Source organism: Notechis scutatus, chromosome 1 (genome assembly GCF_049901735.1).
Source record: "Notechis scutatus isolate UNSWTSFEM ecotype Mainland chromosome 1, rNotScu1.2, whole genome shotgun sequence".
Lineage (NCBI taxonomy): Eukaryota > Metazoa > Chordata > Lepidosauria > Squamata > Elapidae > Notechis > Notechis scutatus.
Genome location: NC_142009.1, coordinates 245,011,900 through 245,035,697, shown reverse-complemented (window position 1 = coordinate 245,035,697; position 23,798 = coordinate 245,011,900). Strand labels below are relative to the sequence as shown.

At 36.2% G+C, this 23,798-nt stretch overlaps 1 protein-coding gene across 6 annotated transcripts in view; it reads right to left on the bottom strand.

The window, feature by feature from the left end:
- Positions 1–6,700: 6,700 nt before the first annotated feature.
- The window catches only part of TUB (TUB bipartite transcription factor), a 119,124-nt gene continuing 102,026 nt past the window's right edge, over positions 6,701–23,798 (bottom strand). For 5 of the 6 annotated variants that reach the window (XM_026668345.2, XM_026668346.2, XM_026668348.2 and 2 more), the window contains exons 6-12: positions 23,459–23,580; positions 21,807–21,998; positions 18,119–18,231; positions 17,489–17,603; positions 13,337–13,435; positions 10,151–10,322; positions 6,701–7,885 (exon numbers count right to left, since the gene is read on the bottom strand). In XM_026668345.2, the coding sequence (XP_026524130.1) occupies positions 7,752–7,885; positions 10,151–10,322; positions 13,337–13,435; positions 17,489–17,603; positions 18,119–18,231; positions 21,807–21,998; positions 23,459–23,580 (947 nt within the window). In that variant the 3' untranslated portion in view covers positions 6,701–7,751. Of the gene's footprint in view, positions 7,886–10,150; positions 10,323–12,113; positions 12,224–13,336; positions 13,436–17,488; positions 17,604–18,118; positions 18,232–21,806; positions 21,999–23,458; positions 23,581–23,798 lie in introns of those variants that run through there. The other variant, XM_087950921.1, reaches the window with a different exon arrangement.

Below are 23,798 nucleotides of genomic sequence, written 5' to 3'. Positions count from 1 at the left end.
ATATTATGTTATTTTACCTTAAGCCATTTTATTCCTAACATGGCGTCAAGATTGATGTACTGCAATTCTCCAAGTGCCTTTAACCCAACTATCTGAATAACAGAGTCTCTATCCCAAAATCGGGAAAGCAGTAGGCTAGAGAAAAACCTTGTGTTGGAGTATACGAAGTTTGATTTTGGCTCAGTTAAAATTTAGGGATTTATTCGGGAGGACTGGATCTAAGTGAATAGTAGAAGGGCAAATATCCCTCCAGCGAAGAACTGCATTAACATTTTTAGAAGCAAAATGTTGTGGAACTAGGAAAATTGTTCTGGGTGAATTTATAACAGCCAAGATGAACCTCACCCAAATATGTTGAACTGCAATTTTCAAAATGCCTTTAACCCAACTATCTGCGAATATCTTTATCCCAAAATCAGGAAAGCAGTGGAATAGAGAAAAACCTTGTGTCGGAGAGATATACACAGGCACATAGTTTGTATTGTTAGCTTGATAGGATAATGTATGTGTTAAAAATAAAAAGGTTAACCAATTAATGATTAACCAATTAAAGTAGTTGCAATGGGTTTTAATTCCAATTAAAGGATAGTATCTATATGTACACCTACAAATGTAAATGCCAGCTCTCGTCTAATGAGGATTGTGGAAAGTGAAACCCAAGAAAAACGGAAGAAATTAAAATAAGAGAGGGGGGAGGGAGGAATAAACTTGAATTCCATAGGACTGCCATATTTTGCCCAAGAGAATGGATTTTTCCACATTTCCAACATGAGGAATACGATCAGTTATCACAATTTTTCTTATTAACTAAGTAAAACAAAACAAGAAGCAAAAACAAAAAAATGGAAAAGGATACATATACATGCATACAGGTATATACTGTATATATACATAAGCTTTACACTAAGGCCAAGCCTGAAATGAAATGTTAAAAAAGAGACTTTTTAAAAAGTTTTTTTTTTAAAGAAAAACAAACAAAAATAATAAAGAGAAATGTTATAAGAAAAACAACATCGATGGTATCAATTATCTTTAGCTTCCAAATATGCCTGCTTTGAGCAGGAGTATTCACCTCACATCAGGGGTGTGTTACTTGAATGGCAACTTCCCCTGGCATGCCAGGTCCTGCAGCACTGGAGTCAATTAATAGCACTAAACCATGGTATCATTTGGGTTTTAAGTGATGTTTAAACCAAATCTCTGGCTTCTGTTGAGGTCTAAACCATGTTGCACTAGAGAGGCTTACCTCTTAAAAAATAAGCAGAGAACTGTATTGGGAATGTCTCTTTTGGTAAGTACCAATCTGAATTTTGACTTTTTTCTTTGGAAACAGTATCTGGGACAAGAAATTCTACCTTGTTCTCTGGGACAGATCTTCCTGACAAAGCAGAACTAGAGTATCAATGCAGTTGTAGGAATATTTTCTCGGAACTAAGAGAATACTAAGAGTATCCTTTAGGTTTTTCTCTCTGGTTAGAATGGCAGTGTCAGGATTCAAGAAAAAGGTATGAACAAGTTGCAGCATAAACTTTATCAAACAATAATTCTTAGAACACTATCAGAAAGGGGAAATGAAATATAATTTCTCATGTGTTTTACAAGCTGCTTTTAATTTATTTGCTTTTCATTTTCATTCTGATGGTGCCGCAGCACTACACCTTCTTAATCTTTCATATCCTGACATTTACACAAACACCTTGGTATTTCTGCAGCTGGAATATTACATGTCTACAAAGAGAGCTAAGCAAAGATAACAAATTATTCTGACTCAAAAACGTATAGAGCATATCTGGCTAACCTTCTTGATGTGCTTTATTCCAGTTCTACATAATATATGGAACTTTGGCAGAGTTTGAACAGTGTGGAGAAGAAGTGAAATTATACTGTAGGCTTTATTCATTGCACTCTGCTTCTTGCTGTGACTAAACATAATTCCTTAACAAAAGTGCTTCTAACATTGTGGAGCGAACATCCATTTCATTTCTCATTTTTCAGTAATAGGCAAAAAATGAAACACTACACAAACTCCTTTAATTCCTAAAATTAGTACCAAGGAAGATAAAAAATTACAAAATCACGTGGAAATATTTACAAATCCATATAGGTACGTTCTGAGCATCCAAAAATACTTGTGTCTTCTTGCTTAACTCTTTTACAGCTCTTTTCACTGTTCACATTAAAGACATTTTTCAAAATATTACTGATGTCCTACAGTATTTTTCAATAAACTTCCAAAAGCTCAGATCAAATTGGATGAGTGCTACTATTTGGTTGCTGACCTTGACTTAGGAGTTTCTCAAAGACTTTTAATGGGGATGAAAATGTAGCTTTTTCATGAAGTGAAGCAAAATATTGGGAAAGTAATCAACATTGTTATTTGCTACCTAAGAAGGTACTACACTTCAACTAGAAACTATTAATACAATATGGACATTATTGTATTGTGACTATTCAGTTGTTTTCATTTCAGAATTTTTATAAAAAATATACATAATTTTAGACACGACAACTTCTAGTACAGTAGACCCTCTGGTCATGAATGCTTCTGACCACGACCAAATCGGGTTCTGACCAAAAAATTCACAAAATTTTTGAACCTGGTCACAACACATACTCGGGTGGCGATCAAACACGACCCCTGACTCAGAAATTCCTGAAGACAAAACATTAGAAGATGAAGAAATCACCAGTTATGAAACGAATTATGATCGTGACCAGAGATTCGACTGTACATTGTAGCAGATGGAACCATCTTAATTGTGGTGGAATCTGGCGCTGAGATACAAGAGGAAGAAGTAAAGAGAAGCAACAACCCTGAATCTTTGCTATGTGGAAAGTTACACAGGAGGGATCCTTCCCAATTTCTTCTCAGCATTTATCAGATAGTTATGCAGAGTCTGCTTTGGTCCGACAGGATTTTGTCTATGTGAGAACATGCAATAAAAAACTGCTTGGAATTGTTACACGTATTGTTCTCAGTTTCCCAACCCTCATGGAAAGCTTCATCAATAGGAGAAGGGCTCATTAATAGGGCTCATGGGTGGGACAATCAGAATCCATATACTCATAAAGCCCATAAAGCTTTATTAATGGGAGGCTTTTCATAATAGAGAATGATTTCTACAAATGTCTATCTAGTAATTCTCTTAAGTATATAGCAATCAAAATTATCTACCCTAGTTGTCTTGGTCTTATAAAGAGTGATCATCCAGCTAATGCACTTTAAGATAAGAAAAAAGAATCTGTTCTGAAAGCTCTAGAAATGTTTTTATAAAAACATTAAGTAAGCTTGCCTGGCTCAGATTCAGGGTCCTTATAATCCAAAATCTCATTTTGCAAAATGATTAAGATTCAATAAAGGAGAATATTAAATATATTAAATATTCTCCTTTATCGATTAAGAATATTAAGATCCAGTTTCAAAGTTCACAAGTGGGTCATAGATTGATATTCTAGCAAGCCATTAGTCATCTGATGAATTGCATACCATTAACATTTAGTCAATGTTTTAAAATCACATTAATCAATGTTCTGCACTACAATCTATGAGAGTAAAATTTGTTACATATAACTCAGAATGTTGCTTAAAGAAATATTTGCTGTGCTGAATTAAAGACTAATCAATGAAGTGGCCTGACCTTAACTGCCAGGAGGTAGTGGGGTTGGTGGTGAGAACATTAAATTCCATCCACTTTTTATACTATGCATGCTTTTATTCCTAGTTGCCCTAAAGAGGTGGCCCATGGAATCTGAATGTTTTATTAGAATGAGCAAACAACCTTCACAAAGTCACAACATAAGCTCCATCCATTCCATACATGCATATACAAAACATGTAAAAAAAATTTGGCAGTTTGTATCCTCAATTAAGATGCTCATTTCATCTTTTGTCCTCCTCTCCCTTTAGATCCCTATGCTGCTATGCCCTCTTGCTTGTCTTGCCCCCCCAAACATCATCATCACTGCTTTAAGACTGTCTAATGATTGACACGATAGAGTATATAGAGAGTTGGAAAAGTATAGAAAACAGTTTTCCATTCCCGATGTGAGTTTTCTTATCATTTGGGGAGGAAATGCATTTCTTTAAGATTAATCCAAAGTGTTTCAAGATACAAAATCAGAAAATAAAGATTGCTGAGCTTGCTTCTGACATTTTTTAGCCAAAGCAGTTACAACAGTAAGTAGGCTGCTCTACACATATATGTATCTGTGTACTGAGAAAATTATTTCTACTATTGTTTAACTCACCTCTATGTTCATACCTTGAAATAAAAACCCATAAAGGACAAAAAATATGATCAATTTTCCAACCCTACCCCAATACAACTTTCCAACTCTCTGAAAACCATCAAACCTGCTCCCCAAATAATGTCACCATTACAATGCTTCTTCAGGGTAAAAAAACCACTGAAAAGAAAATATGTAACTCACAATCACAAGATTGCATCTCCCTCCCCCATCTAGATCACTGCAGATAGACTGGCTCAGGGAAAGGGTACCCATTACCAATAATGGGTAGATAGGAACATTGAGGCTATCTTCTTTCCAAAAGTGTCCAATCAAAGCAAAAAAAAAAAAAAGCAATATTTTGAAATCTTATCCATTAAAAGTTCCTTATCTCAATTTGCAAGGATTCACCAAGAGAAAAATGTAACAGCATAAAATTAAAAGTCCAGATAGAGACAAGCATTCCTCCTTGTGAACCCTTTTCAATCTTGGATGAATGTAAGCCAAACAATTGCATTTTATTTTCTTATCATGTAACAAATTAGATCTAGGCTTCATCAGATTTAAAATTGAGCCATTAAGATAAAAATGACTAAATCTTAGCTAAAGGAAGTCTGTTTGATTTCAAGGAGCTTAAATGTTACATAGCCCAAATATATGCTAATATACTCATACTGACAATACTATTTTTTATAACTAAGTCAAAAAAATTGAGGCCACAGCTTTAAATACACTTCCGAAGGAGCCATTCTAACGCAGTACTCAGAGCAAATGATATTAACTGCAAGGGGTCTTATCCTCAAATAAGTTGTCCAAATGGCAGCCTTAGTTTAAATAAATCTAATTTTGAGAACATGTATTAATATACCTAAGGAAAAGATTGCTGCAAAATCTGGGAATGGATCTTCATGTATTCCATATTCTATAACTACTCACCTCTCTGACTTACATGTCTTTTCATCACAAAGTGTGTTATTATACAAAAATTGTGGTGCTGATAGATGTCTTAGCTTTCTTTTAGGTTTTTCTCCAACTGAGTGATCACTTCATCTTTGCCATCAATGTTCTTTGACTTGGGAGAATGGCAATTTCAAAGCATACCAAACAGATTGCATTTTTGCATAGAGTTGTTCACATACTACAAGGGGACTGTTAATTATCTAAAAAAAAAGGAGATTCACAGACAAACCACCTGCATTTCTATGCGCATATAAGCATCAGCAAAATCGTAATCAGCACTGGATGCACCGGCACATTGTCCTTAGTAAGCCACAGAAAGGCAACCCTGCTAAAATTACCCCAACAGCCCTTGAAGAATCCAGTGAAGATGTAGCCAAAAAAGTATGCCGCCCCCCCCGCCCCCCCTAAAATCTGGTACTGCTGAGTCTTGGTATATACTATTCTATGTATACCAGTCATATTCAATATCATATTGTGGGAAACTACCACAAAACTAATGCTAAATGTTCAGATCCCCTTAAAAGCTGAGTCTGATTTCAAATTTTTAGTACATTTACTGTTTAAAAAAAATCCATGAAAATGAGATAAGCCAGAGCTTGCTTTCTGAAATATAATGATTTGTTAGTAAAAAGGCACAAACACGCATACATAGTTATATCCAGAAAAAGTCTTCTATAGATAGAAGCATCTCCTTCTATTAGCAGGAATAGTTTGATGCAGCAGAGATTTTCTTCTGGCTGAAGAGATGAAGAGACAAGCTTATCTTTACTGATTCTATCTCTCCAGGTGATTCCCTCAGGCCCACCATATCCAAAATTTAATGGAGCCTCTGCAATAGTGAAGGCCGTATAATTGGGGGCTGTAGAAATTGCTATCTATGTAATATTATTTTTTGCTAACCGATATCATTTTGAATAGGGGTACCCTGGTGGGCTGTTCCTTTGTTTTGGGACAAGGCACCAATAAAATAAAAGCTCTGATTCCACCCATCTGTTTAAAATCAAGAATGCATTGCAATTAATTTCTCTTTTTGGAAGCTTTCTCTACATGCAACTTTCAGTATGGGTAGTCCTCGATTTACAACCATAATCGGGATAAGGAATTTCCATTGCTTACTAAGCTGATGCCCAATTTTATGATCTTTCTTGCTGTAGCTGCTAAGCAAATCACAATTGTTCAGTGAATCATGTGGCTGTTAAGCCAATCCAGGTTTCCCCCATTGATTTTGCTTATCAGAAGCCAACTGGGAAGGTCGAAAATGGCAATCACATGACTCGGGGGCAATGCAACTGTCATAAATATAGTTGCAAAGCACCCAAATTTTTTTATCATGTCACTCTGGAGATGCTGCAGTGTCATAAGTGCAAGGACTGGTCATAAGTCTTCTTATCTTCGAATGGTCACTAAACGAATGTCTGTAAGTCAAGGACTACCTCTATTGGGGCAGAGAAAGAACAAATATCTTTCGCTATTAGTTCCAGTTATCTTCTAAACAATTTCTTAAAAGAGGCAGCTCTATCAAGACAGGTTTATTCAAAGAATTAGATGTCATTCAATTCATTTACAGCAGATGTAAACACTTTGTTCAGTGTCTCAGCCCTTCAATTTTTTAGTCCAATCATGTCTACCCAAAGGGCAACAATTCTCCAGGGAAAAAGACAGAAAACTTTCTTGGACAGAACTTGCCACACATGGGACCTGAGACATCATACATGTTGAAGCACATTTTTTTTCTTTCTTTTAGAATATTCCCCAATTTTTAGTTGCTATAATGATTCAGCATCATTTCTCCCATCCATTTGCTGACCTCACATAATCAAAATTCCCTTCTTAAAAACAAGAGTGAACTGACATCGGAAAGTGAGACTTAAAACACAATCTATAAAATGACACCTTGGAGTACAAGTGAGTTGTGCAATATTAACTTGTGCTTCCGATCTCCCCCCGCCCCCCGCTCCCATTCTATTCCCCATCAGGATTAAAAATTGGCCAGATTCCTTCCCACACAAAACAGTATCACAAATCAATTTCAGTCTTGGCTTTGAGAGTAAATGCTACCTTGCTTCTTTCTTGTAAAAAGTTTGCATCTTTCTCATGGTCTTATGTTTAAGATGAGTGACACAAAATATTCAAAAGTGTGAATGAAATCTTGAGGTATGCTGACAGCCTCCAAATATGTCTTAAATCCAAAACTAGATCTGTGTCGTGATAGCTTTTATGGATTTTAAAAAAAGACATCATTGATCCCAATGGTGTTTTTACTTAAGCCACAATTATGTGCATCTTTATAACAGAACTGAGGACATTAAGATAGGACTTCTATTTATAGAGCTATGATGCCACTTCCAGAAAAATAGAGAATAAGCGGGAAAAACATTCCTGAAAGTCTTGAATTTTTAAAATATTTTCTCTTCATCAAAAAAGGTTGGTCCTTCAGAAAACAAATTTTACCTGCCTCATAAGGATATGTGACCACTGATGACACCAGAGAAAATATGGAATGTATGTTTTCTTCTTCCAGTGGCACATGGTTTTGGCTGCAGTGAAGTTTAGGCATAACTTGTTCACTCACAAGCTAACTTGCTGTCAAAACTGGACAGGGCAATAGCAAAGGCTTGTACTGCACACATGGGATAATTATAATCCATTGTAAAAATATCTTCTGCCACACGGCCAAACTGCATCACTATGTAGTCGGCTGAAAGAATAAAGAAACATAAAGATATATCAATTTGGCTTTTAACACGTTTTAGATTATCTGGACAGTACTAAACCAAACTGTATAATTAGAAAAAAAGAAGTAACACCTATCTCCATAGATTAGTTGAAATCTGAACTAGGACACAATGTTCTTCAGAAAGCAATGAAATGCTGAGAAGCTGGGGAATATGAAGCCACAGTAAAATTAAAAGTGTACATTCAGAACTGAAGTTTGACTAAAATTAAGCAAGTAGGGCTTTGCCTATATATTACAAATCACGCAACTAGGCCAACTCAGATATTTAGACAATGTTTAAGGGGAAAATATTTGATGTAAAGATAATAAACATGTTATTTTAATGCTTATATTTTAATCACCAGGTACAATAGTAGGGAATTTAGGATTAATATTACTTTTCCTGATTTTTTAAAAAAAATATGTTTATGTTCACAGGATCAAGGTGCATCTGTTTTAGGAAAAAATAGTAGTGACCTCTTTATAAATCTAACTTTTATTAGTGATCGTCAATTATATCTTAAGATATTATCAGTCTACTTTAAATTATTTTGTCAATAAAATGAATTGTTTCATCAATAAAATGTTTAATTTTAAATATTATGACAATTTGTAAAGTCTGCATATTTACTATTTTTTGTTTTGTTTTATGTAGTTCATTTATTTTGTTCCTTGAATGTTTTAAAATAGATATAAAAAAATGTTCCGATTAAAAAAAAGAATAAACGTTTCCCAGCTGTGTAATATCCGGCACTTCCGCACATAGCACGGATGTCCTTATAAATGACATTATTTATAAGTCAGGAAACAGAAAAGGATCCAAAAATGCTGGTGGGATGAATAGAACAAAATCAGAAGACAGCTGCAGTGACTGGAAAAGACTCAGCAAGCTACCCTTCTTCCTCCCACTTCAGCTTCCATATTGTTAAGCCGGCAGATTCCCCCAAATAGCTGCCTCCCAACATGCTGTGCGAACCCACTGCTGAAAGGATAAAATTGAAGCCTGCCAGCAAATGCTTAGAGCAAGGTTAGGATGTGGTGAATGAACCAGTGATGAAGAGAAGGACTACTTCCTAAGCAGGCATTTCGGGGAGGGGGGGGGCTTTCATCAGATTGATGATGTTTCTTCCAGCACAAGTTAAAATGGTGAAGGCACAACATCTGCCCATCCCACTCCGCCATTAAATGATCGGATCAAAACTACATCTGATAACCATGGCCATTAGGATATCTTTATATATTGAATTAAAGAGGGCAAATTTAAAAAAATATATGCATCCCACCAGAAACTATGCCTCCATTATAAAGATTTCACCTCTCTCAAAAATAATTATAATATTATGGTTTGTCGCACAGTCAGCCAGATGTTCAGACTGGATTTGGCATTTTTATCCACCTATCAAGTCCTTCCCAATGATCTGGGATAGACAGATGTGGATGTTTGACGGTCTTAAATGTAATGTTGCAGTATGCAAGCTGTTTTGAGTAAAGCTGCCTTTTGCAATTGACCGATGGTCGTTTTGTCACAGGTGATAGTGTTCAAGTGATGCTCCAACCCAAGGTGCCTATTGATGCTACCTTTGCTTTCTTTTGCCACAGTCATTCTATTTCTGTCTGCAGGACTTTGTATCATCTCCAATTCTTCCTCTTCTATTCTGCTATCTGCAGGAGATTAAATTGTACACCACCCAGAGCCTCTCTGTGAGGATGATGAGCGGTTTGATACATAAATACTGTCACATCCACTATTTCAACTTTTGTGTCTTTCTTATCAACAAGTTGTTACGTCTGGGGTGTTATGTGGCAGGTGTTATGCAATAGGGTGGCACTCTTCACCTAAATTAGAAGCTGTTTATGTGCTACTCTGAGAACTAGCTGTTGGTGACTTAGATATTCTATTTTATTTCATTTTACCCTTTGCCTCTGCAAGCTCAACCCAAGGTCCTTGAGTGTACAGTAGACGGACTATATTCAAGTCAGAGAATAGATATGAGAGCTGAAAATAGTTGGGAACTCTTATCAAAAGCTTCATCAAAACATCAAAATGAATGACAACCATCCGAATTGCCCTATTCATTGGTATGCAATCAACATCTGAAAACAGGAAACTGCAGTAAGAGAAATACAACATGAATTTTGGTTTGAGGAAACCTAACATATCTTTAGTATTATTGTAAAGAGGATCTCATTAGATTTAAGAAAAGCAATCTGTGTTCCAACAAGTTTAACTAGAGAAGTCATACTTACGATCATTGTCGTGAATAATTTGGAAGTTTTTCACTGAGGCCTGTGTTACACGACCATGGAAATTTAAAACATAAGACTGAGTATCATCATTCCAGACTGGAGTTTTGTTGTGCAGCTCAATGACACTCTCTGTGTTTTTGTTTTGCCATCTTGAGAGGAGTGTTTCATGTTCCTATCAGAACCACGGATAGAAGTTTGAATTTAGCCAGAAATTGTATATACCAATTTCCCATTCCAATGTTCAAAATCTTCCTAAAATAAAATCCCTGGCCTTCCCAAATCAACTGCTTAGATTGTCAGAACCTGCATATTATTCTAACTCCATTTGTCATTGGGGAGCATACTGAGATCAACCAGCAAACACTAACACTAACTCTGTTACATTCTAGGCTTATATAGTAAAGTGGTATAAGCTAGTTTGGGATCAGGTATGTTTTGATAAACAGATGAGCCATGCATATACATACACAGAGAAGAAAAATTAAAACTTGCCAAGGAAATCATAGGCATGCCCAGATCCTGTTGTAGAAGTTCATATTTCTAGAGGGGCAAGCTTTGGATTGCATTTGGGATCTATATGGCATAGCAAATGGATATAGCAGACTTGCAGGTGACCCAGTATTAAATCATCACACACATATATACTCTAAGCATTTCTATTGGTTTTAACGGGAGGCAGTGGCACCTATTATTTTGCCAATGTCGAGGAAGAATAAGAAACACACACACACACACACATACACACACACATAATCTCAGGCTGAGGCAAAAATATAAAACTGAAAGAATGCAAATGACTTCAATGACACAGTCCCCAATAAAGATACAAATATGTCAACATATTTTCCATATTTGCTAAGAAAGCATTTGCTTTACTACTCAGTTCATGAAAGACCTTCATAGCTTCAGTGCAGCATTCAAGTAGCAGTAAACAGTTCCTTGCAGCAAGTCATTACTCTGGTGTTAGAAGAGAAGATCTTCTATTAGTTACTGCATGACTGCTGGCAACAGGGAGCTTTGTTGTATGGATGACTGTATCATATTATCCACAGCTCTGCTTCAAATCAGATAGAAGCATCCATAACGTGTGAAGGCTCCTTGCAGCAGACAATGCTGAACACAATCTGTTCGCTTATATTACCAGTGTAACTAGGAGAGAAGAAGGGCCTCTCCCTGCTCCTTACACTTAAACGGATGCTAAAATATCCCTGGACAGACGTATGTCTTCAGGCTTACAAAGGAATAAGCACAATAGCCTGAAGAGTGGGGGTGGAAGGGTGGGCAACAGGAGCCAGAGAAAATGCAAAACTGGAAGAATAAATTTGTATTTCGGACTGTTTTCCTGGTTCACTTTTAAAACATGCAAAAAAACCTTTTTTTTTTTTTAAAAAAAGGCTGCATATTTGTGCTATCATTTATGTTTTTCTCTCCATTCTCAGCCAGAAGGACTCCATTCTTCTCCCAGAAGGACTGTGTGAACATGTAACCCCAGCACTGTCTGCAGAAGAGCTTGTGTGAACCTTGACACCAAGCCTAGGGCTCTTCAAACAATCTTTAGCAGGGTGGGTAAAAATTGATGATTTTTAAAAAATAAAAAAATCAGATTTTTAAAAATTTTAATCAGTTTTTTTATTTTTATCAAATTTATTTTAATAAAATAAAAAAAATCTATCTAAGGATAGTTTTCTATTTAAGATACATTAATAATTTAGTTTATGCACCATGAAATGGAGCTTAGTTATGTAGCATGGGACTGTATATTCTGCAATATTTACATTTTTGGTAAACTCATTCAAACTCTGTAAGCTGAGATAACATGCACTCTAAATAGGAAACCTTCAGTTTGTTTGTAAATAATAATATTAAAGATTCTAACTACCAGCAAGAATGAGTCCTTGTGTTTAAAGAGCACCTGTCATTTCAGATCCATCATGGCAGCGCCTGTTAGCGGGCATCCACTCACCTGCTGCCGGTCATGCCCCTCACCTTGTTGTGTCACTGCCGCCACACCAGCCGTCTCATTAAAGTGAATGGGACTGTCGGTAAGTCAATAGCAGGTCAGAGGAGAAGCCACTGAGAGACAGAGGTGACAGTTGCTCTTTATTATGATTTAAATCAACTTGATTTAAATCAAGCCTTTTTACTTGTGATTTAAATCATGATTTAAATCAACACCCTGATTTTTAGCAAACCAACTCCTGCTGTTGATAATGGCATGTTAAAAGTCAACATACATAGACCTGAATCCAATGAAGACAAACCAGTCAAATGATCTGTGGCCAATAATACTTGTGCTAGTAACTACAAATTAGCATAGGTAGCCTCTGCTATATGGGAATGACTAATATATTTTATAGATCTTCAGGTACACTAATTTGGGAAGCTACTGATTCCTGTAACTGCTTATACAATATATAGAAATGGATTTCCAGAGGTCACTTGGCATTTTTTCTCCTACTTTATGGTGTTATTTTTCATTTTCTGTCTCTTTTCCCAAGCTTGACAAAAGTTTTAGATATAACAATGATAACAACAACAATTGTTGTTAGCAGCAGTCAGAGTTGTAGTAAATAGCTTTCTCTATTTTTCCCACTGAGTTGAAGGAAGGTCATTTTGACAAGGTCAGCAAATCCCTGACTTCAGAACAGCCAGTTTGGGAACAAATGGAAACTAAAACCCCAAAGACCTGCCAGTCTCATTTTGACACAACAACTGGGAATTAAAAACCCAATCTATCTCATGGGGCTGCTATGGAGAAATCATTAGCAGAGGAAACACAGTTTAGGCTTCTTTCACTTTCTGGATGAATGACAGAACATAAGTCTAACTAATAAGCAGAAGAGATGGGGTGAATTTTGTATTTTTAAGAAACTTTATTTTTTCAGATTAAAACAACAATTAAAAATAAACCCTGTTCTCTCCCATTGCAAAGAATATACATTATGCCAGAATCCGGGATAATGTTATAGCATCTGCCCACTCTGCATTCAATCCCTTTTCCTCCTATCCTCTGAATTTGTACTCAATGTCTATGAAAATATTTGTAAATGAATTCTGGGCATACTGCTTCTTCACCTATGAAGAAGGAAATTAAAAAAACAATGTCTCCCAGGACTGACATGTAAATGTATCCTTAAACTTGGCTGAGCTAGTTTACGGTGATTGGGATAATGGTGACTGACTTACATTCCGTGGTCTGATAGAAACTCTCTCATGGTCCATATTCATTCCAGGTATGATGACACTCATTTTACGAGGACCCTTAAACCCCAAAACGTTTGTTTCCTGTATTAAGACAATAAGACAAATACTGAAAATAAAATAGACTTTTATCTAAGAGGGAGGGAGGGAAGGAGGGAGGGAGGGAGGGAAGAAGGAAGGAAGGAAGGAAGGAAGGAAGGAAGGAAGGAAGGAAGGAAGGAAGGAAGGAAGGAAGGAAGGAAGGAAGGAAGGAAAAAAACATAAACATGCACAGAATTTGGTACTGGCTACACTTTTGTTGTGTGATTAATGATTTATTTTTAACAGCAGCAGTATCAACCACATACTTTAGCACTTTAAACATTTATATAGTGCTTTGATCATTCTAATGTATTAGATGCATTCCATGGTAATCTACTAAAGTTAGTCACTTTAAAGCATTGTTCCTCGGCCTGATGCTAAGTAAGGAGACCACGTGAGTGTTCTGGAAATTAAAATCCAAAACATTTGGGGGGAACCTATATTGCATCTATCTATCAGCCAAAGTTGAGAAATAGTGGATGCCTTCATACTGATGCTATAGGAGAGAGGTGGGCTTGGCCCTTAGCTACCTAATTTTATATCTTAGAAGAGCACCCATATTGAAAAATGTGTGACAAAATAAGAGGAGAGAGATGTAGGGGAAGGATTCATGTTTCTTTCTTCATTTACTACTGAGTGTAGTAAAGGAGTCTAGGCAGGGTACATTTCGTTCCATAACTCCCTCCTCTATCAACTGGCAGTTAAGTGTTCAGATTCTGCTTACTGCTTATCAGAAGCAGATTTGAATGTGTCAGGACTGCAAAATCCATCTGCTTATTTTTGTTATTACACTCTTTTCAACAGAAAATTAAAAGCAGTATAGCCAGTTGGTTAATCGTGAGCTGAGCTCCAAATAACAGTTTTATGAAACTGATCCGTATTTAAATGGCCAAGAGATCAACAACAGATGGTTTCTCCTTCCAAATGCGATTGTATTTCTAATGATCTGTTTAGAATTTCTCCACCACTGCAGTTTTGACAGTGACCATTAGGTGCCGTGGCAGCTGTATTAATGATCAACTACAACAAGAAAATGAAAGCAAAATCACTGCTTAGATTGCTTTTACTTAAATAACATATGAGAAAAGTCTCTACATCTAGGATTTCATCAACAATTCAACCCTCAATGAGTATTACAATAGAATAATTTGTAAAGATGGGATGAACGTTGGAAACTTTCGATACGAATAGGAAAAGGTTTTATTAAAATGCATAATGCAGTTTTTCTTACTACCAGTGCCATTACTGTATAGTATCATCTTTTAAAAAGAATATTGGAATTTATTGTCTTTTTGTGAGCAAAAGCAAGTTGCTTGAAAAAAAATTGTGCTTCCTTCTTTCCCTCATTTGAGCTTCCTCACCAGCATTAGCGTGGCAGAGTTGCCAAAAAAGCTGCGACCTTGACATAGGTGTGAGAGGAGACATGTGTTCTAAAGCCACCAGCAAACTGAGTACAGCAGCCAAATGAAAGGACTGTTTTTCATTCAAAAGAAGTGGGTGGTCCAAAAGATTGTGGGGGTGGGGTGGGGGGTGGAGTATAGCAGCCCAGCAACACAAAAAAGATGCAACAGCTCTACATGCTGGCCAGTAAAAGGAATCTCAGAGAGAAGACAGAACAGGTTTAAGAAAGAAATATTGATGCATGTAGTAATGCTATAGAGCAGTGATGGCTAACCTTTTTGGCACTGAGTGCCCAAAGCGTGCGCATCCCCAAAATGCAATGTGCATGCATCCCCCATGCATGTGTGCACATCTCCTGTGCATGTGCCCCACCCCCCACACATGCGCAGCAGAGACCCGAAGACCAGCTGATCAGCGGGAGACACGCGTGGATGCATGGCAGAGCTGAGCAGGGGTGATGGCTTGCGTGCCCACAGAGAGGGCTCTGCCATAGATTTGCCATCACTGCCATAGAGCATGATATATAGATAATAGGTACAAAGTACAGTATATTCAATAGTAATAGTATAGAATATAGTAGTTGTCTTGGTAGTAATTATCATTGTAATAGTATATAGTAATAAAACAGAATGTAGAACTATACACATATCAGTTTTATATATTTTTACAAAATAAAACATCACCCCAACTCTTCAAGGGAGAGATAACAAAAACCACATGTCCAGTGTCCTGTGCTTTTGTGTTTCTCTTGAACCTGTGTCACTCCAATTGAGCACGGTTTAAAAATAATCTGTATCGAAGTTTTTCTCCAATTTACCCAGGAATATTTTTAGAAACCTTCTTGATACCAAGCAACCCTAAAATATGTGACCTGAAAAGTATTCAAGTTGCTTTATTTTGGTACTTTTTCATTTATATTACTCTTTGCTAAGATTGGATTGTCCTGAATAATATGCTCCCACAGCAACTCTATGAGGTAGTTTGCCTTAGAGAGAGTGACTGGCTGAAATTCACCTTGTGAGTTTTGTGGTGGAAGATAGTCTTGAATTTTGAATTTCCATACTGTAATCTTGAATCGTTCTAGTATTAATTTGGCACCTTTGCCATTATATTAGAAAACACTTCAGGCATTTTAAAGAATAAAGGAGGTGATTTATTATGTCAGGAATGCTTCCCCCTGGCTTCTAAAGTCAACTAAATTTTATTTTAAGAAAATGTTATTTAAAACATTTCTGGACTTTGCAGGACTGAACAATGCTGGCTAGATACATCTAGATATTCCTCAATTATCAAGAACAAGCTTAGTCACTTCTCCTGTCCCTCAAGTTAACAAGAAATTTATGAAGACCCCAGCCTAGCAAATAAAGAAATAAATTCAGTGTTAAACTCATTATTTATTCAGATCTTGTTACCTAATTACTTCTCCTTTTCAAGAAATGTGGTTAAAGAAGATTTTGTAAGAATTTTATTGACAGGGACTTTCCCTAGAATGTATTTTAATTCTTTTTATATTTTTATGATCACATGCACCTAAAACATCAGTGAATCATTCTTGCTCCAGTGGGAAAAGTCACTCCAGGATAGAAAATTCCTAGAATGTTGGTTGTAGCTAAATGACTCATCCAGTCACCTTCATGAATCAATGGGTATATTTACCATTTTTTAGTTAGTTACATTGGACTTAAAACCAGTATTAATAAATCCAATTCAGTGGCACTGTAAACTGTAGGTGTTTTACAGATGGTGACTTCAAAGGTATCTCCACAAATAATACTAAGAACTCCTTGTTGAACAATGCCAAATCCATGCAGCTGAAGGAGAAGAGCCTCTTGCACAAGTGACTGAATGTTAATTTCCCAGTATTTCTTAGCCTTTTATTCATTGTTTTGGCTAAAACTGAACTATGCTTCATACAATGTCATGTTAAACAGTATCATCATGCTGCCAGGCTACTATAGAAAGCAAGTAGATGCTTAATCTATTTTTCATTCATGGTGGTAGTCATGCTCTGTATTCCTGGAAATGAGAACAGCAGAGGGGATACATATCATATTAAATATTACTTGGCACAGGAATAAACCAACTGGATCAGTCTAGATGTTGCTTTTCCCCAGCAATTCCAAGTTGGATCTGGACTTTTTCCAAGATATCCATCATCCTGAATGAAAATAATTCCTTTAATATTGCACAGGCCCCTTGGATATCCTCTTATTTTTTAAGAATGATTGTTCTACAGCCTCTTTTTAAAAGAAATTATATTTTATTCTTTCACAGGAGAAGTACATAAGAGTAGCATACATATAAATAAAGGCAATTCCTATCCATAGTATATAAAAAAAACAGGAAAAAAATGAAAGTTGGAAATTAAAATGAGAATAACACCAGAATGCCATTTTATAATACTAGATGAATCTTATAATGTCTCTAATGCAAAGTTTATGCTGTCATGGTGCTAATATATCCCTAATATATAAGTGTGAAGCTGTAAACCCCTGATGCAAAGAGCATATGTATGCAGTAATTATTCTTTACGTAGAGTCCATGTATTATGTATTTTGGAATTATAAACATGTTGAAGTATTTTAATACTGATTCCAACAATTGTTATTTAGTCTATTAATACACGTTTTCTTTTTTGCATAGCAAAATACTTACATAGCAAATAGCAGCTAACTCCTGGCGTAGATTACTTGCCTCCAAACTTGATGCTGTTTTCACTGGGTTAACTCCATTATCGTAAACTGTAAACTTAGTCCCCATGAGATTTGACCTATTATTAAAGTAAAAAAGTAATCACTGTCCAGTACTAAATGTGGTACTTTATTTATTATCATGAAAGCTGGAATTGTGTTTCCCCTAAACCAGGAGTTAGAAATTATGGCCTTTTTATGACTTGTGGACTTCAACTCCCAGAATTCCTGAGCCAGTCATGCTGGCTCAGGAATTCTGGGTGTTGAAGTACACGTCACAAAACCTCCCACCCTTAAATCTTCTCTTTTTGAGATTAAATGTATCCATTTTCTAAGTTATTAGATGTTGTATAATAAGGGTATGAACTAAAACTTAGAAAATTCAAGTCTGCTTGGTGTTCTCTGAGCTTAGTTATTTGCTTACAGATGTCTCATTACACAACTAGGCAATATCATCAATGCTAGTGAGTATGAAACTTTTTCCCTTTTACCTACATACAGAGACTATGAAAGTCTACAAACATAAAGAGGTTTGAATTGCTTTAAATCTCAAACCATTCACACTTAAGCATACATTTTAGAAGTAGATGTTTACCTTAATTTTCCAATGAAACTCTCTCCTCCTCGTGACAGGTCTGTTGGGTCAATGGAGATGAGGTAATTTGAGGTTTTGCTCTTTTTCCGTTTCCTTCCAGCTAATAAAAATACCTAAAACATATATAATTTTTAAAAAGTCAAATTCTAAGCAGAATCTGGTGGAACCATTGAAAAAGAAATGAAGATTTTTTTCTTGACAATAAGAAAAATTAAAGAAAATGAGAATTAGCAAAAATGGGTTGAAAAAATCAGTAGAGAATTTTACTCTCTTAGATCAATTATTGATGGTTTAAATAATTAACCTAGAACATTTTGTTAAAGATTTACATTCTGCTTAAACAGTCTCCTTTTAGTGAAAGGAAAACATTTTCCAGTTCAGATCAGAATGCAGAATCCAATTGTAAATAATTTGAAGAAGCCAAACATGGAATTATCTAAGAACAAAGCAGACTTTAAACAGAGTATTTAAAGCATTGTTTATTCTCATTTACACTTTTTTTTTCCAAGGAGCTTCAATTTATCAACCACTTGACATTGTACCTAGACAGCATAAACAGAGTGAAATTCACCAGGCAAGCAACAAGGGATAGATTTTCAAACTTATCTTCCAAAGCATTTGCAGCACTGAATCTACATCCATATTTTCTTCTCATGGAATGTAAGATGACCCCCACTCACCTAGCAATTCATAGGTAATTATTTGCCAGAGGACGGTGGACTTATCTTCCAGTTGGGCAAATATGGTATTGTGGAGTTAGCTTTCATGAATCTAACCATCAAAATGACACAACATTTTGAATTTTTAAAATTCATTTTCAGCTTTACACTGTACTCATCTGAATGGATTGTAATGTATCAATTCACAATACAGTTTCAGCCTGTATATCAAAGCACACTAAAAGAAGAGGTGCTTAATGACAGAGTGTGTGCTTTTGCATGCAGAAAGTTCCAAGTTCAGTCCCTGTTGGGATAGACACAAAAAATAAATATCCCAACAGAAATGCTGCAATTGCCTCTGAAAATAACTTGGCGTACTGTTTATTGCTTAGGGAGTTCTCACAACATGAATTTTTCCATGCAAATTGGTTAGATGACGTTATTACCAGTTTCAGAGTATCTAGAAATAATGCTCAAATGGTAATGGGTAAATATACTCTATATTGTATCCATATTTGAAACAAAAAAGACCATCTCTGTAATGGAAAGGGTACTTCTAGCAATGATTCCCATTCAAGCATAACATACCCTATTGCCAGTCTTGCAAGGTAATCCAGGCAAAAGACCTATCCAGAAGTACTTACTCTCACTTTACTGTAAGGTTACGTTAACAGAATCTTGCAAGTTTGAAAATGCATCTCTCCCTCCCCAGCCTTTACAGTCCCAGAAACTAGGGAGGGTCTCTTCTAACCCTTCTATTCCATTCCTTCTGTGGTCTCAGCTACCTCTTATTTGACAATTGTCTAGTCTGAGGCTTTTCCTCCTGTCTCCCAAAGACATTCTCACAGACCATTACACCTATAAACCAATTCCACCTAACTCTAAAGGGCAAGAAAAAAGGAACTTGGTTAATCAAACCTCTGAACAACAATTTCCCCCTCCTTGAAATTAAATAGCAAAGGAGTACTTTACAAGGTATGAAGTTGGCGCTTGTTGGAGAAGGAAAAGAATAGATTATAGACCCCTTCCATGTTGTGATGAAATTTGTCAGGAAATGGGAACTCTTAACACACATAGACCTTTAGGAATATTAAATAAGTATAGTAAGTAAATACCATGGTGTCAGGATTTCATTTTATTTGCTTGTATCCAAGGCAAGCACCCGATTTCCTTCAAAGTTTATCTTTTTTCTGAAGCCTAATTAAATGCTACCTATTACTTTCTGATCATTTTTCCCATGTTTGCAACTTACTTTTCTTTTAGCCAAATATCCAGTTATGTTCATATCTTTGTTTGACTTTTCTAATAAACTCTATTTTTAATATTCCTATTGTGTGGTTGTAGCTCTTCTAGCTAGAATGCAATCTGGTAATAGGCCAGGTAAAGTTTACAGTAGGCCTCTCCAAATTAATTACCTGACCTTGGACTCAAGATGCCTGGTTTTTAGCAAAGTAGCAGAAAAAGCTGAAAGCCTTCTTTTGCTCTTACTCTACTTCTGTCTACTGCAGAAATTTACTCAATTATCCTAGACAGGCCATTTAACTAACCCATTTGAAAACTTCTAGCAGAAGGTAGTCCACCATTTCTCTAGCAGACTCTTGCACTGTTTAATAACTTACTAACATGAAATTCTTTTTGATATTCAGCTTCAATTTACTTTCTCAATTAGTTGATCCTTTTTCTGCTTTTAGAATCCACAAAGTTTACATTCTTCTATATAATGGCCTTTTAGCTATTGTTAGTGTCATTATCTCCCCTTAGCCTTTTATTTTTGCAAATTAAACATCTCCAACTCCTTTACCACCATCACCCCTTGGATTTCTGACCTTTTGTCATTCTAGTAGCATTTCTCCAAATTCACTCCAACTTAGAAATGGATGCAATATTTCAAATGCAGTCCAAATAGCACAAAATACAGCCACACTACTATCTTCCATGATCTGGATGCAATGATTCTACAAATGCTGTCCAAGATTGCACGGCCTTTCTTAGCAGCTGCTTACTCTTGTACATATGGTACTATTTCCAGATCCTTTTCGCATGTCAGCTGCTAAGCCAGGTTCCCCAACCTTATATGTACACATTTTACTTTCCGACCCAGAAGTGGGTAGGCTTACATTTGTCATGGCTGAACGTTCTCCTGTTCAAGCCTCCTGAGGTCATTTCTTCCGTTCCATATAGGTAATTAGCGTAGTCTTCTGCTAAAATTACAAGCATAGCATCTGCCTGGCAAATAATTATCACCGCTCCCTCTTCACTCTTCATCCCTGCTCCACTGTCTAGAATCTGAAGTTAACTTGTTCCTCTCCTTGCTAAAAGCCATGGAAAACTCCCCTATTCTTGTCTGCTCTTCTGTTTGTGAGTTTCCAACTGTATCTCCTTTTTCTAAAGAGTTGTCATTGGGGCTGGATGAATTCATGGAAGATGGGACTTTCAGGGGCTGTCACTTATGAAGTTCAATGTTAGCTGTACGTCAGGAGCAGCCTGTCAATCAGCTGCAGGAGAACAACTGAGGGGGGGGGAGGTATATGTGAACACTCCAGGAACACCTGATTGGTTATTGCAAGAAGCGAAATGCTGGACTAAGATAGACTTTGCCCAAACCAGCCGGGAAGTTCTTAGTGTTGAGACTGAGTGTTGTGGAGGTTCAGTAATTGAATGGCTGATGTGTGATAAACAATTCAGTACTTACACTGTAATCATGAAGAATGTATGACACAGGGAAGGTTCATATTCCAGTTCTGCAGTGAAATCTTCTCATGAACAATTTCAACTTAATTTAATGGGACTTACAACAAAAAAGATTGTAGCCTACAGCGTATCCATATAGTTTTATTTTTTCTCAGGTATTCTTTTTGCTTTTCGGGACATGCTGCATTTTCATCTATATTTTCCCATCATTATAAATACTTATGATAGGGATACAACCTCTCCCTCCCATTTAAAAACACCTATAATTATGCAAGTTCTAGGTTCTGTGTACTTTCTACTGTTACTTTTTTGACAGCCAAGAAAATATGCTTTTTGACCTTTTTGCCATCCTCCCTTTCTAGATGGAGGTAATAGGTAGGGTACATTCCACGGTCCATTCCCTTCTTGTCTCTTGTGATTCGGCATTTGACTGTAACTCCCTGAGGAGCAGGTCTCACAGCAAACTCCTCCAAATCATCCACATCTATTACAGGATTATTGGTTGAAGGGCTGGGCCCTGATGCTGTTTCCTAGAAAAGTAAGAAAAGTTGCCTCACTTTAAAATACACAAACAGCCATTAATGTACAGATAAATCTCAATGGAAATTTGGTACTGTAGAGGTAACATTAAGAAACCCAGAGGATACACGCATCCTAGACAGCTCACTTTCCACACAAAAGAAGACATGGGAGAATGCAATGCAATGGAACAAAACTGGGTGTGATCTGGAAAGACGTACTGAATGTGCCTTGAAAAAACACCTTGTGTTGCTTTTCAGCCTATTCATTATCTCTTATTTAGCCTCATCAGGTATTGTAAACATCACTGGAGGTTATATGCAGTAAAGCAGCACAGTGCCTGCTTCTCTTTGATCCTGGAATCAAGAGAGGGGCATTGTTTTGCTTTTTTTTTTTTTTTTTTTGGAACGCTGACAGATGCTTCCAGGAAATGCGTCACTCAAACCTTTTTTGGAACAAAGAACACCCTTTGAAAATCTTCTTGCTGGAAGATTTAAGGATGACAACCAACTCAGAAGAATTTAATAGGATTTAGTTGGTCTTCGGTCTACAGTCTAGCATAGCACCACTTAGCTGGTAGCAGCTTAATGGACTCTCAAAACAAACCTGAAGAAAAGGAATATTTGTAAAAAAAATAAAAATCAACAGTATAATAAGATCAAACTAACTTTGTAATTTGAAAATTAATGATATTGACATTCTCCCTTAACTGTGATGATTATTTATATATAAGATAAAATATGGTATTTTGTAAAACATTTCATCACCAATATTTATTTATAATTAATATATTTATTACATTTAAATGCTGCCCATCTCACCATTGTTTTGCTACTTTTCAGTCTAGTTATTAAAAACCAAGGATCTTGTTGGGAATAAATTTAGGAATTTTGTAGGCAACAGATCAATACTATAACCAATATTAGTCTCGCAGGATAGGGACACTGCAGTGAATTGTCCCAACACTGACTTTCTAAACTTTAGAAGATAGTCATGGACCCTCTTCTATCTTTAAGTTTCAATGCTAAAACTTTCTATTTTCTATTATATATTTTTTTCTAAAAGTATTTTTCATTGGCAGTGCCAGTTCCACCAATCATCCATCATTCACAGAATGCTATCAGTTTCTATTGTGAATTTTTTACTCTTTTATAAACAACTTTATTCAGAGTTGTATACATGAAAGAATAAATTGCAAATAATGTGTGTGGAAGCAATTTCTTGTTCCATCTTCACATCCCTGGAGTATCACACTATAGATATGGTGCTTCAGTTGCATTCAAAAAGCGAAGAGTAAATAAAATAAGAAATGGTCCTATACTTTAGCAAGGAGCTCAGGACAGACGTTAAATCTTTTGATGAGGAGAAGTGTTATGAAGAATCCATACAGACAAGATAAGTCTACATTATTTTAAACGTCTGCTTTAGGTAACTCTGAGGTATTTTTAAGTCCACCACATCAATCACTCACCTTATTTGATTTCTTGCTTGTTGCAGAACCTGGTCGGGTATTACTATTTAACTGTGAGGAACTTGAGCTATCTGCATCCTCCTCATCCTCCTCTTCATCAAAATTCATGCTACTTGAAATGCCTAAGAGATAGTCATTCTATTTAAAGACCACATAACTACTGCATAATCAAACTGCTTGCCCTCTCAGAACATCCATTTTATTTACTATATCAGGCCTCTCATCTCAATCAATTTCAAAGTTCTAGAAAAAGCATACCTTTGATTGCATCTATTTATGCTCTCTTATTAGTGCAGTGTAGCAGTTATCTATCAACATGATGCTTTTAAGAGCTTGTAAG